The following is a 15351-nucleotide window of genomic DNA, read 5'->3' as shown; positions in this document are numbered from 1 at the left end:
TATTCTGATTTTATTTTGATCTGTTTTAAGACAATTAACATTCTGCTTCAAGTTAGTTGGTTATTAGTAGCTTATTAGTACCACATTTGACAAAAATGAGCAAACAGGCTGCGAAGTATTCCCAGCGTTTGTTTTAGCTGCCATTATTAATAAAAACTGTAACTAAATTGCTTGCTGCTGAAGAGAAATATTCTGAATGCTATGTTATGAAAAACATTCTCCTCCACTTAGAAGATAATTGAATCTAGTTTCTGAGAGTTACCTTGTGTGTGCATGTCATGATTTAACTTTGGAAAAACATTTTTCTAGGGACATCTATCAGAAGCCTGGTCACGTGTCACAAAAAATGCTATTGCTGAAACAATTATTGCCCTAACAAAAATGGAAGAAGAATACAGAGTACCTATTCAATGTACCACAACAACAAGGGTAATTAATTAGTTCCTTTTATATGTGAAGTATATCTGAAGCAGAATTATGGAATGGTTAATGGAAAGGGATTGTATTTGGGCGTTAGATTCTAACTCTGTTTAACTTTGTTTTCTCCACAGTTGTGGCTAGCTCTGGCTTCACTGTGTGTGCTGGATCAAGACCATGTTGATAGACTTTCCTCTGGCAGATGGATGGGAAGGGACGGCCAGCAAAAACAAATGGTAGGGAAAGGGACTATTGATATATTAGGACCACTGTTGTTTGTGTAACGAAACTAGATTTAAAATCAGTGCTTTGGAGATGCTGGTGTTGGACTGGGGCGTACAAAGTTTAAAAATTACACAACACCAGGTTATAGTCCAACAAGTTGTGTTGTGTGATTTTTAACTAAATTCAAGGCAAATATGTAAACTGAGCAGAACATTGAAATTGAAGGGAGCCAATTGTGAAGTGAGCTGGGCAATAGAAATATTTGTACAGGTAGAGGTTGTGCATGTAGGGTTTAATCCCAGAAAGTATACATCATTGCAGATATAAAAATAGGCAAGGCATGTTTGGTGCCATTGCCTAAGGAAGAGACTTGAGTCTCCATAGACTGTACGGTAAGTGTATTCAGTAAAGCTACGAAGCTGTTAAGAATCCAGTTGATTATTGAATACAGCCGTACTGCATTAATATAGATCAGAGGAGATTGGGTTTATCTTTAATTATCTCTCCTTTGATCAAAGGGAAACCACTGAATTTTTGCCATTAATGTATTTTATTAGTGATTTGCTTCCCAAATATTGAGTAATTTCAACAGTATATTCAGTACTCCAGTTGATATAAGAAATATTTCCCTGAGAACTATGTTTAAGGGTGAAAGGCACTTGCAGTTCAAATGTAATACACAGAAGTTTATTTCTGCAAATCAACAAGAACACGTTTCTATGACTCAAGTACTATTAAGTAGTTTGAACATTGTCACTAAATTATGAAAGATGTTTTTTAAACTTGCTTGGTTGTACAGAATTTAAAGAAAACATTGCTAAGAAAAGTGATATGCAGTCAAAACATTTTACCTTGTACTGAAAAACAAAATCTGGACTGAAAAACAAAAATTCATTAAGGAAAAAACAATTTTTACAGTATGAGAAGAGGGTGTGATTTGTTGGCCTGTAGTTGGCATGTAGGTAATGCAGCAGGAACTATTAACTACCTTAATTAACTAATTAAATTCAAATTAGGCTTACATCTCTAAGCAGGGCATTGCCATGGAGATGCAGCACCATTGGCTGTTTCCATAGCCCTTCCCTATCAAAAAGACTCAGTACCTCGACAAAGTAATTGCGTGCGCAAAGTACAAAAGTGGTGTGAAAAAATAGAGCTTCTGGTATGCGCGTTCATTCCATTTTATTTTCTAATGTCTCATTCATGCGTGTGACTTTTTGAGTATTGATTCAGTTTACCCTTTAACCTCTATTTGTATATGGGCAATTTGCTTGAAGAAATATATTCTAGAAATGGTGATAAATTCTTCTAGTTTAAAATATTATTGTCTCATCTCTGTTAATAAAAAAAAATTGGATACATGTTTTATACATCTGACGAAACAAATCATTCTTCCCTAGTTTGGCCATAGCTGGGTTTCTATAACTCAATTTATTTTTTATGGAAAATAATTTTTGAATTCAAGATTGTACAAGACATTCCTCAATCTTTATCTGTCAGTACAATCTTAATATTGCAGAATTTTGTCTCCCGAGCCTTTTCCCACTGTGACTCCCATTTCAAAGCTTACAAACGTATGTAAGCTAGTCTGTCCAGGATAGAGTTTGTTTGTTGGTGGGGTGTAGGAGGGTAGCACTGAGATGGTGAGAGGAAGTGTAGAAGTGAGAGTGAGAAGGCAAAATGTTTGATTGTTGGGATTTAAAAAAAAACTATTCACTGGCTTTTTGGAGCATAAATCAGGTCTCAATGATCAATCTGTTAGGCCACACTGAAAATTTGCTAAGAATTAAACAAGCCTCACAGCTCAGAGCTCCATGGCTACCTCCGAGATCATGACCACAGAATTTGACTGAGTTGTGACCCGTGTGTTGGGGAAGCTCTGTTGTAGAAGCTGCAATACCTTCTGCAAAGATCAGATCATAAATCCTGTTTGTGCAGAGACATTCCATTCTTTGGATTAACAAAAGAAGTTAATAATGCTAAGTTAATAATTGTGTTTTTTCTTTAGCCCATGTGTGACAACCATGATGATGGTGAAACTCCAGCAATTATCCACTGCAATGTGTGTGGGAATCTTTGCACAGACTGTGACCGTTTTCTCCACCTCCACAGAAGGACAAGAACACATCAAAGACAGGCAAGGATTTAATTAAAAGTCTTTTTTGAATAATTTTGGTGCTGTATTTTGCTCTGAGGAAATCTAATAACATGGACTCTGCTATTGATCTCTAAACTGCTTCAAACAAAACTGCACAGTTGGACAAAGAATGGTGCAGAACTGAGTGGGGAAAAGTAGGAAGAGATAATTAATTCCTAACAAGCTTTAAATGCAAAGGTTGAAGTATTTCCAGGAATATGTAAATGGTGTGTTGTTATATAGTTGCCCTCTGTGTTGTGATTTAAAAAAAATACCATTGCAGAAATACTATTTGATCAATATTTGTAGGATCTTTAGAACTAATTACTGATCCTTTGAATCAAAGTGGAGGGACCAGTGGTGGACTTTGTTGATTTTATTTGTTATGTGCTAAGATCAGGTAAGGAGTGCTGAAATGATTTTCTGATCCTTCTACTCTTCTTTTGACCACACGGAGTTTTGCTTTGGAAAATTTTTTTACAATTATCTATTCACTGGCTTTTTGGAGCATAAATCTGGTTTCAAAGATCAATCCACCAGGCCATACTTCAAATTTGCTAAGATACAGTACCTTCTGCAAAAATTAGATCATAAATCTTGTTTGTGCAGAGAGACATTCTATTCTGTTGTATCTTTAAATTAGCAAAAGAGTTCTGTTATTTTTCTTAATTGATGCTAAGTTAAAAGTTGTTTAGAAATTAGAGGGTGAGTTTTGCTGATTCTAACTGTCCAACTATTTAAATTTAAAGGCTATGAAGAATTCACTAGGCCAAGTTTCTAGAGTTTAAATAAAAAACAGGATACATTTATTGAAACTCTATTTCCTGATCTCAGAATGACAAGATAAAAAGGCATCATTTAGACAGTCTCTCACATTTATTGCGGCACCTCACACAACACTACAATTAGTGGAGTAAGAGGTTATAAATACACAAGATTCTACAACCTGTGAAAGTTAAACTAAAAGGGACTATATGGTTACCTATTTGTTGACTAGTCTCAACACAGTGAGTTTACTATTGCAGGTATTTAATTCAGCAGTTCTCCTGGATGCAGCTGTGCAATGCAAATTTCCACATTTTAAAAGACCTCTATTTGTATTTTTTTGCAAATTTTTTAAACTTTATAAACATATGAAATGATTGAAAAATACAATCAATAACAAATATCAATATAATAAAAAAAAACACAAATTACAATACAACTACTGTCACTCGGGGGTGATTATATGAGCTTACAAATTAGGAGCAGAAATACAATACTCATGCTATCACGTCTGCTCTGCTTTTCTGATTACTTCACATTCCCACCTACCCAAGCATTTGCAGAATCCAGCACATCACTTCCAAAGAGATATTGAAAGAGGGAAATCTCAACCCGTCTTCCGACATGATTCTTTGTCTCACTCTCCCTTTCTCTCTAGCACTTTCTGCTTTTATTCCTTGAAGTACTGTGTTCATTTGTATTTTCTGGAGAATTATGTATTAATTCTAATCTACAGCAGTTATTGATTAGATTATTTGTTTTCATCCCACCTGATGAAATGTGAAATTGTGTAACTTGTAGTAACCGGTCTGACTGGTGCACTTTTTTCTTGAAGAAAAATGCAGTTGTCTGTGGAGGATCTGTTTCTTTTAACAAGGGCAGCCAAAGGAAAATTAGAAATTGTTTCTTTAGGAAAATGACACATTCTTGTAACACATGCATGAACAGAAATATATTAGTTTAATATGCGCAGAAATGTAAGTCAAGTTATTTACACTTGGCTACACTGTTTACACAGTTCTGCAATTTTACCTTTTTTCTTCTGTCACTGTACTTGTTGTATGGAAGAGAATTAAAAAGCACTTATTTGAAAGACCAACCCCGGGAAGGTGCAAATAAAAGTCACATTAAATTCAGATTTTTTGTTACTTGAGTCCAAGAATCCCTACAGTGTGGAAACAGGCCATTTGGCCCTTTTGAGCCCCCACGGACCTTCCAAAAAGTATCCCACCCAGACTCTTTCCTCACACCACCCACTTGGCCTATCCCTGTAACCTTGCATTTCCAATGGCTAATTCACTTAGTCTGCACATCACTGGTTGCTGTGGGCAATTTTGCATGGCCAGTCCACCTAACCTGCACATCTTTGGACTGTGTGATAGGAAAACCTTTCCAAATATGGCACATTATTCCACTAATATTATTCCCAAAATAATCTGGTATGCAATCTTTTGAAAATTATAGGTGTTTAAAGAAGAGGAGGAAGCAATCAAAGTTGATCTTCATGAAGGCTGTGGAAGAACCAAGCTCTTCTGGCTTATGGCACTTGCAGATTCAAAAACCATGAAAGCAATGGTAGAGTTCAGGGAACATACGGGTGAGAATTAAAGACCCAACATTTAAGCTTATTATACCAGTATTGTATTTGCACCCCCATTAGTTTCTGCATTTTTATTTTGATTAAGTTTTCATATTCAGAATTTTAATACTTTACAAAGATATTATCCTATGTACCATTCTGTTGCACTGTTCCCATACATTAGCATTAAGTACAGGCATACACCAGGTTTCAGTCAGCAGGTGATTGTGCTTTGTTCAGGTGATTATACATGTACCAGCCTTGCAATGCATCATAACCACAAGTGTGTTTGGAAAAGATGACATTAAAGCATGCTGCCTGCTGACCCAGACTGCAAAACCCATTTGTAATGGTGAATAATTATGCAAGGAGCTTTGAAAAGTTTGGTTGCAGGCAGTAAGGCACTGTCAGTATTTCTTCTTTTATGTTCCACATAAAGCATGTTATACTGTGATTGTGATCCTGCCAAGGAATTTCCAAAATTATGGGCTTCAGATACCTTCATGGCATCATGTTAGTCCAGCTTTCATTAGGAAGTGGAAATGCCACCTGAAATAATTGTTAAAGTGAGGTATATTTACCACTGTTCACAGATAACGGCATCAGTGGATAAAAACATGGCTTGTGTGAAAACTGGCCTGCCTAACATCCTCTTAGCTCACATACACATCTTCTTTAGCTTGGCTCTAAAATTGATGAAAACCATTTAGGTTGCCATCCCAGTCGACTTATCCCTACAAATGGAAACCTTGGCCACGATTGAGGTAGAGAGTCAAAGTCCAAAGTAATTTAAATATTTATGTGTAGGTATACCAATGTAGGACTGATACCAGTTGTTGGCTGAAATTCTCATGCTGTCAGCCTCCTACAAATGGAGCTGTAATTTGCCCTCTGAAGGGCCATTCGTCACTTTGCATCTTGTCTAATAGAGTCCATTAACAGATGATGATTTCCAGGAAAACGCTAGTTTCAAGACTGATTAATGTTGGCAATGCCATCTTTGGGCATTGTAATTCAAGATCCTTGAGGGAGTAGTGACCATACTTTGATAGAATTCAAAATTCAGTTTGAGGGTGAGAAAGTGGAGTTCCACAGTAGTGTCCTGGAATTAAACAAAGGAAATTAAACATAGGCATGAGGATAGATTTGGCCTGAGTAGATTGGGCACGAAGGCTAAAAGGTAAGACAATGGATGAGCAGTGGCAGATGTTTAAGGAGCTTCTCAATTCCTCACAACTAAAATGTCTCCTAGTGGAAAAGAAAGATGATATGGAGGGTAAAAGAAAACACCCATGGCTCAACAAGGAGGTCAAGAGCAATAGGAAGTGAAAAACTAAGGTACACCATATTGTATAGGCGAGTGGCAGGCTTTGAAGACTGAGAAGCTTGCAGACATAACAAAGGGAGTGAAAGCTAGCTCAAAATATTAAAAAAGATAGCAAAAGCTTTTAAAGGTACATAAAAGGGAAGTGTCACGAAGGTGAATGTTGGTCCCTTGGAAGATGAAACCAGAGAGTTAATAGTGGGAAACACTGAAATGGCAGTGAAGCTAAATCGATAGTTTGCCTCAGTTTTCACAGTGGATAATAATAGTACCATTCCTATTGGAACGGGCAAGATAGAGGTAATAGAAAAGGTAAAATTTAGAACAACCAACATTGACGGGAAAAGATACTCAGCAAACTATTAGGATTGAGGGCAGACAAGTCCCCCAGACCCAATGGCCTACATCCTAGGGTGTTAAAGGAAGTGGCAGCGGCGATAGTGGATCCATTGGTTACAATATTCCAAAATTCCCTGGACATGGGAAAGGTTCCAGTGGATTGGAAAAATGGTAATGTAATGCCCTTATTCAAAAAGGGAGGGAGGCAAAATGTGGGAAATTACAGACCAGTTAGTTTGACATCTATTGTTGGGAAAGTGTTAGAATCAATTATCAAGGAAGCAGTATCAGGACATTTGGAAAGTCAAAGCACTATCCATCAGAGTCAGCATAATTTTATGAAGGGCAAATCGTGTTTGACTAATTTGCTAGAGTTCTTCAAATATGTAACAAGTAAAATGGATAATGGGGATGCTGTAGATGTAATATATCTGGACTTCCACAAGGCATTTGATAAGGCGCTACACAAAAGGTTACCTCACAAGGATCATATGGGGTAACTTATTAGCTTGGATAGATGGCTGGCTGATGGACAGAAAACAGAGTCAGGACAAGGGGGTGGCATGGTCGCTCAGTGGTTAGCATTGCAGCCTCACAGCACCAGCTTCCCAGGTTTGATGCCAGCCTCGGGTGACTATCTGTGTGGAGTTTGCACATTCTCCCCGTGTCTGCGTGGATTTCCTCCCACAGTCCAAAGATGTGCAGGTTAGGTGAATTGGCCATGCTAAATTGCCCATAGTGCGAGGTGCATCAGTCAGAGGGAAATGGGTCTGGGTGGGTTACTCTTCGGAAGATCGGTGTGGACTGGTTGGGCCGAAGGGCCCTGTTTCCACACTGTAGGGAATCTAATCTAAATGTTTTTATTATCTGGATGGCAAGAGTTAACTATTTGGGGTGCCACAGACTTCGGTCCTTGGACCCCAGCTATTTACCATCTACATTTAAGGACTTGGGTACAGGGATAGAAGGCTGTCTAGCCAAATTCGCAGATGATACAAAAGTAGGCAGGATGGTAAATTGCAATGCGGAAATGAGAACCTTATAAATGGGTATAGATAGTTTAGGAGAGTGGGCCACAATGTGGCAGATGGAGTGGATAAGTGTGATGTCATGCATTTTGATCAAAAACATGGGAAGGTGACCTATTAGCTAAATGGGGGGAGATTTTGGAGGTGCTCCAGTGCAGAAGGATTTGGGTGTCCTTGTTCATGAGTCACAGAAAACTAGCATGCAGGTACAGCAGATGATCAAGAAAGCAAATGGAATGTTGGCTTTTATAGCTACAGGAATAGAATATAAAGGTAAGGAAGTATTATTGCAACTATACAAACTGCACCTGGAGTATTGTGTACAGTTTTGGTCATCTTATTTCAGGGTATTGGAGGCAGTTCAGAGGAGATTCACTAGATTGTCAGAGATGAGGGGTTTGTCATATGAAGAGAGATTGAACGGTGTAGGTCCATACTCTCCGGAATTTAGAAGAATGAGGGGAGATCAAATTGAGGTATTCAAGGTGATAAAAGGTGTGGATAAAATAGACAAGAAGCAGATGCTTCCTCTCGTGGAGCATTCTAGGACAAGGGGTCATAGTCTAAGGATAAAGGGTAGCAAATTTAAGGTACAATTGCAGAGAAACTACTTCTGCCAAAGGGTTGTGAATTAATGGAATTCACTACCCCAAAGTGCAGTGGATGCTGGGACAGTGAGTAAATTCGAGGAGGAGTTGGACAGATTTTCAATTGGTAAAGGATTGAAGGGTTATGGGAGAAGGCAAGAAATTAGTGTGAGTATCATATCAACCCTGAGCGAATGACCTAATTCTGCTCGTATATATTATTAACATCTGGGACTGAAATATTGGTTATCCTTAAAGAATCATTTGTTCTGAAACCTCCGAAGAACCATATGTGTGTTGATGAGAGAGGGGAAGGGTATGCATACCAAGCAACTGTGTTGGTGCAATAATCATCCTCGCTGAAAATGTGTTGCTGGTTAAAGCACAGCATGTCAGGCAGCATCCAAGGAATAGGAAATTCGATGTTTCGGGCATAAGCTTATGCCCAAAACGTCGAATTTCCTATTCCTTGGATGCTGCCTGACCTGCTGTGCTTTAACCAGCAACACATTTGCAGACCTCATTTTTTACCCGCAATAATCATCCTCAACAAGTCCCTTAATTGGAAATCAGATGGTTGGTGCTCAATGTCTCATTGATCTTGTTTCATAGCTCAGCACGTTTTCTCTAGGTTTTGCCTTTCTCCCTCTACTGTACACTGATCACAGTTATGGGGAACCTGAATGTCAGTTGCTCTTGTTAATGTAGGATACTTCATTTGTCCAGATTTAATTTGTGGCCTACTAATTTCAGGCAAAATGCAAATGTCACCATTTTGACAAAGGTTACTTATACTTCCAAAGCCGAAAATTAATTGCTTATATTGCTGGAGCAGTACAATTGATGCTGTAGATTCTTATAATGCCCTATTGAGGATATGGGATGAATTTCATTTGAATTATTCATGTAGTGTCTCAAGAATTTGAATGTATACCAGTAATTCACTGGAGCATTTCACAAGTGTCAATTGTTTTGCATAGCTGGATGTGATTACATTGAAAACACTCAAGGTATTTTGCAATACAAGTAGACCTGAATAACTATTTGTGTTTCTTCAATAATATGAAACAAAGTGCAAACTGTTCACCTGAGAAAAGCTATTTGGAAAGTGTTTGTTTATGAATACTGGAGTTTCATTGTAGTTCTGAGCATAATTCCCAGAAACTTGAGCAGGCAGTCATCTTTCAAAGTAAAGTCAACAATTTTTTTTTTAAAAAGTTGTTTTCAATATTGATAAAGCGAGCCAGTTTCATTGAATAGCAACAGAAGGGGTCCAGAGGAAACACCTGCTTTTCAAAACAGTTTTGTTCAAGAGTAAAAGAATGGTTTGATTTGAACCTTTCGAAGAGGCATGACATAATTAGATTACCACCATTCCTTGTCCAAATGTACCACTATTCCCGCCCGTAACTCTGATCCTATTCATTTTACATCTGATCTGTTGCAATGAAGTTATTTTGGATATTTTTTGCCTGCTCTTGAAAGAATCAAAGATACACATATTAGCGTGAGAGCTATCATTAAAATATTCAAATTTGAAGGGACTTCACTTTGAATCCTTTGTGAGCTAACCGAATTTTGATCAAGGAAATCCTTGCTTAACATCATTAATTGGTTCTTGAAATGATTAACGTGGGATGTCGTTATGTGGAACAATCTGTCTAAGGCTTATAATCCCCTCCAAAGACTACCTTCTCTGCATCATACCTTTGGACCAAGCTGTTACAAGTCTAGCTTGGGAGTTACACAAGAACGTTCAGGCACATTGTGACAGTAACAAGAACCCACAGTGACGCAGTGCAAATAGACAGTTGTAACTGGAAAGTGGCATCATCGTAAGTCACCCCTGTGAAGGACACTGTTAAGCAAGGATGTCCTTGAAAGAGTTGCTGCATCTGAAGAGGAAGGATGATGGGAGAGGATACTCTAGTTACATGTGCAAGGTTCTGTACATGCGTTTTTCTTCCCCCATTGTCCAATACTGTTAAAACATGTCAAAAAAGGCTCAGCATTTTTGAAATAAATACTCTATTGGCCGACAATGATCTGCGGTACCATTATCACAAGTAGAACTGATTTGGAATTCAAGTAGTAACACGTCTGTGAATTACTTCTCACTAGATTAAAACATAGGGATATGAAATCAGTTGTAGCTTGTGTGGTTGGTGACGAATTAATATTTGTATGATCAAACTCATTAGTTTAAGCAACTAAATTTAACTTCCTCATATACTTGAAGCAAACAAGGGTGAACAATACCTTCACATTATTATAAAAATATACATCCATATGACTTGTTTATATTATCAAAGAGATTGTCAAATGTTTTCTTTAACCCAAATTTGCTTCCTTAATTTAAGGCAAACCTGCGTCAAGCAGCTCAGAAGCATGTCGCTTCTGTGGATCAAGAAATGGAACAGAGTTATCAGCAGTGGGCAGTGTGTGCTCTGATACAGATTGCCAAGTGAGTGAAATTAAGTCTACTATAGAATGTTGTCAAACTGCGCACTTTACGTAATTGGCCTATATCATGTGTTTTTAAGTTTCTTTCATGTCTGTTATATTTTTTCCCCAAAGATGTTTGTTCTCATAGTAATTATTTATTTTAATAATTTTAAACCAGGAATATGCAAAGACCGCCTGTGGAAAAACCCATTCCTGTGGTCATCCCTGTGGTGGAGTTAAAGGTGAAGAGCATTGTTTACCTTGTTTACATGGATGTGACAAAAATGCAATATGTCTTAAGCAAGATGCTGATGACATGTGTATGATCTGCTTTACTGAGGCACTTTCAGCGGCTCCTGCAGTTCAGGTAATCCAAATTGTTTATGGAGTTTTTTTTATTGTAGGCATTTTAAAATAATTTATATTTGTTTAGAGACTCAATTGCACGTTTCTTTTTTTAAACCCCTTGTTAAGCAAAATTTGTTGTAAGATACCAGCTTCCTTGTAATCTTGCAAAATATTACATCACATTTTTGAAAAAAGAACACATTTGCTCTACTCTTGAACTTAGTAAAACACTGCTGCCTGGTCTGAATTGACATGTCATATGCTCCCAGTCCTGTTCTGTCCCAGTTTGATGAACAGAATTCTAAAACTCAAGATGTTGTGTTCAGTGCCCTGCATAGTCATCCTATGTCTCTTACAACCTTCAGAAATATTTGTATTCCTCCAGTCTGACCTTTTGCTCATCCTGATTTCCACGTCTGCCATTGACAACACACCTTCAGCTCTGGATTTCTCACCTAAAACCTTGCTGGCTCCCCACCTTTCCAACTTTTTGACACTTCTAAGACATATCTCTTTATCCAAGCTTTATGATCACCTGTCCAGATATCATCGTGTGTCATTGATGTCAGTTTTATCCCATAATGCTTTTGTGACTTAAGTCTTGAAACATTTTTACTGTATTAAAAAGCAATACAAATCAGGTTATTTCTATTGCTTAGCGATTTTAAAAGATTCTTCATTAGATCAGTTTGAAGTCTGCATCCACTCAGCAGAACAGCTATATCAACATGCTACTGTCACATAACGGAACAAATTAGAGGAAACGTACAACACCATCAACAATATCTTGACAGGCATAAAATTCACAAAAGAGGAGGAGAACGATAACAAACTCCTATTCCTAGCTGTAACAGTTGAACATACAGTTAATGGAGAGCTTCAAACCAGCATCTACAGAAAAACAACAAACAGACCAAATACTTAATTTCAGAAGTGATCATCACAGCACCCAAGAGCTATAAACAGCAGAAGAAAACTACCTATACAATGTTTTCAAGAAAAATGGGTACCCAATAAACACAATCTGCTGATTCTTCAGAACCAATCCAAACAAGCAGACACAGCGCAACTAAAAATTATAGCCGCATTGCCTTACATCAAAGACATATCAGAAATGACTTCCAGACTACTCCGACCCATTGGCATCATGGTAGCCCACAAACCTACCAACACACTTAAACAGCAACTAATGAATCTAAAGTATCCATTAGATATGATCAACAAAAATAATATCATTTACAAAATAGCATGCAAGAAGTGTAAAAATACATCAGACAAACAAGCAGTAAACTTGCTACCAGGACACATGAACACCAACCAGCCACCAAACGACAAGACCCACTACCACTAGTTTCCATACATACAGACAAATTCCAGAACTCCGTCAATAAACATATCGATTTAGATCCCATCTACCTTCCCTTGAAAGAAAAACCAGAAATGAAGTCACCCACCTAAGGAAACCAAGACCTATAAATAGAGAGGCAGGACCTACTATCAGTACTTCACTGGAGGCACACTCTGATGTTACCTAGTCATGGTGACGAAATGTCTGAAAACAAAGCTTCCAGCTCAGCGAGCTAACTTACATCCATATCATCAACCTGAGCTGCAATCTTCTCAAAAATTGCTAGTGCTATTGTTGTAACAGGCTCACTTTTTGACTATCAACAGTGTCGATCCTAAGATTTAATGCAACCCTTTCAGCTCATTGTTGAACTTTTGTATTTATTTGGATAGGTCTGATTCACGTGTTGTTGCATGACTACAATCATTTTGTGCTGTTTACTAGAGAAACTGCTTGTTTATTTTAAGTTGTAAGGTTTGTCAAAGCATAAGATGATTGACTCATATGTTTTCTTTCTTTGAAGTTGGACTGTAGTCATGTTTTCCATCTACACTGTTGTAGACGAGTTCTTGAAAATCAGTGGCTTGGCCCAAGAATAACTTTTGGCTTCATGGCATGCCCGATATGCAAGGTGAGAATCCTTCAGATTGGTTTCTTTCAAACTCTGGAGTAGCCTTTGTGGCATGGATTTCAGTAAGAGAGAATTTGACAAAAACTTCAGATTTTTGTGTAATTCCAGAACAAAATAAATCATCTAGTGTTAAAAGATCTACTTGATCCTATCAAAGACCTCTATGAAGATGTAAGGAAGAAGGCTCTAATGAGACTAGAATATGAAGGTTTGCATAAAAGTGATGCCATCACTACTCCGGGTGTCCGTTTTTACAATGATCCTGCTGGATTTGCAATGAATAGATACGCTTATTATGTCTGCTACAAATGTAAAAAGGTAGGTTCACGTTTGAACACACGCTTTTTAACTGATAAATATTGTTTTGTTCTTACCTTTTGGTTGGAATGGAGGGTATGCCTGATGGTTTCTTTTTCACAAAACAATCCTACTTGAACTTCATGAATTTTATTAATTTTGTTTTCTGTTTAAAAACAGAAGAATGTACACAGTTTCTAAATATTATGGGGAGACTAGGAGGTGGTGTTGGTCCACATTCAAAAGATAAACTAGAAAGCTTGTATTTTATTGCAACAAAGACTCAGAAAAGAACTTGTTTGTTTACATATAGTTATCTTGAATATTTTTTAAGGTCCTAATTGAGTTTCATTTAACTTTATACAAACTGTTTTAATATTTTTTTAAAACTCAGAGATTGAACAACTGGTATATAGGTAAATATATACCTATATAATAGGTAAACACCAAATATGTAGGTAAAGATTAACGCACATAATTTAAATGCCACAATAATTCTCTTTATCGCCTATGTCAGCAATTGATTTTACTGGAATTCTTAGTTTGCTCTTTGAGTCTGGTGAGAATTCTGTAGTTGCTGTTCAGGAACTAAACTAATTTGGGGGATATGTTCCCACTTCACACTTTAGATTAGATTAGACTTACAGTGTGGAAACAGGCCCTTCGGCCCAACAAGTCCACACCGACCCGCCGAAGCGCAACCCACCCATACCCTTACATTTACCCCTTACCTAACACTACGGGAAATTTAGCATGGCCAATTCACCTGACCCGCACATCTTTGTGACTGTGGGAGGAAACCGGAGCACCCGGAGGAAACCCACGCAGACACGGGGAGAATGTGCAAACTCCACACAGTCAGTCGCCTGAGTCAGGAATTGAACCCAGGTCTCTGGTGCTGTGAGGCAGCAGTGCTAACCACTGTGCCACCGTGCCGCCCAAAAGGTACTTTGGCCCTCTGTATTTCAAGGAAACTGTTAATGAACCTAATACAATGAAAATTTTCAGTGCAATTTGCACAAAATTCTAAGAAATTTCACAGACTTGGCAACATGTTTTGCAAAACCTCTGATTTGTTGGCATCCTTGAGCAAAAATTAGAATGCTTTATGGGTGTTGAACACACATTTTGTGTCTTTGAGATGAAGTCAGTCATTTCCAGGCTTTTTACTCAAAAATTCTGTATTCACTAAACTGGCAGTATTTTTAGTTGCAGTTGATAGCCTTATGCTTTCATAACATTAATACAACCAACTCCAAAAATAATTCTTGTCTGTCATGTAGGCTTATTTTGGTGGTGAAGCAAGATGTGATGCTGAAGCAGGGCAAGGCGATGACTATGACCCACGGGAATTGATTTGTGGTGCTTGCTCAGATGTCTCTAGAGCACAGGTATTCCTTGTTTACTTATTCTGCGGTTTTTCTTAATACTGACATCATTTAGTCGCTCATTTTATTTTGAAGTTTCCATGAGAAACTCCCTGGAATAAAGTCAGTCACTTAGTGAGATGTTTTTAAAAGGATAAACAAAAGTCGAGTTGATTTATTATCTCTGATGGAGTGGTAATGATTGGTGCAGAAGAGAAGCTATGAAACAGTACAAGTTCCCCTCAACCACAGCACTGTTTTCAGTAAAGTCAAGACACTACATCCTAGAAGTTGGATTAAAAGTACCACTGAATAAGGCCTAGGAACAGATGGCCACCATCACCCCATTCCACCTTGTAAAACTATAAAAACAAAAGATCTTTAATTTTCAAAAATACATTCGGTTTGTGTCTATTTATTGCTAGTAACTAATCAATAAAATGAAATATACAATTTTCAGGTTTCTAAAAATGCATTATTAGTATCCTGAAGTTACATGTTGATAATCCTTGAC

The 15351-nt window shown here is 37.7% G+C and overlaps 1 protein-coding gene across 10 annotated transcripts in view; it reads left to right on the top strand.

The window, feature by feature from the left end:
• Nucleotides 1–15351, top strand: part of mycbp2 (MYC binding protein 2) — a 245305-nt gene that overhangs the window by 227379 nt on the left and 2575 nt on the right. For all 10 annotated transcript variants that reach the window (XM_060825911.1, XM_060825914.1, XM_060825918.1 and 7 more), the window contains 9 exons: nucleotides 310–429; nucleotides 552–653; nucleotides 2651–2779; nucleotides 5009–5141; nucleotides 10762–10865; nucleotides 11025–11213; nucleotides 13066–13173; nucleotides 13282–13491; nucleotides 14754–14861. In XM_060825911.1, coding sequence (XP_060681894.1) covers nucleotides 310–429; nucleotides 552–653; nucleotides 2651–2779; nucleotides 5009–5141; nucleotides 10762–10865; nucleotides 11025–11213; nucleotides 13066–13173; nucleotides 13282–13491; nucleotides 14754–14861 — 1203 coding nt within the window. The remainder of the gene's footprint in view (nucleotides 1–309; nucleotides 430–551; nucleotides 654–2650; nucleotides 2780–5008; nucleotides 5142–10761; nucleotides 10866–11024; nucleotides 11214–13065; nucleotides 13174–13281; nucleotides 13492–14753; nucleotides 14862–15351) is intronic.

The sequence above is a fragment of the Hemiscyllium ocellatum genome, chromosome 6, assembly GCF_020745735.1.
Source record: "Hemiscyllium ocellatum isolate sHemOce1 chromosome 6, sHemOce1.pat.X.cur, whole genome shotgun sequence".
Classification (NCBI taxonomy): domain Eukaryota; kingdom Metazoa; phylum Chordata; class Chondrichthyes; order Orectolobiformes; family Hemiscylliidae; genus Hemiscyllium; species Hemiscyllium ocellatum.
The sequence above is the reverse complement of the archived record's forward strand: the minus strand, read 5'-3'. Positions and strand labels throughout refer to the sequence as shown.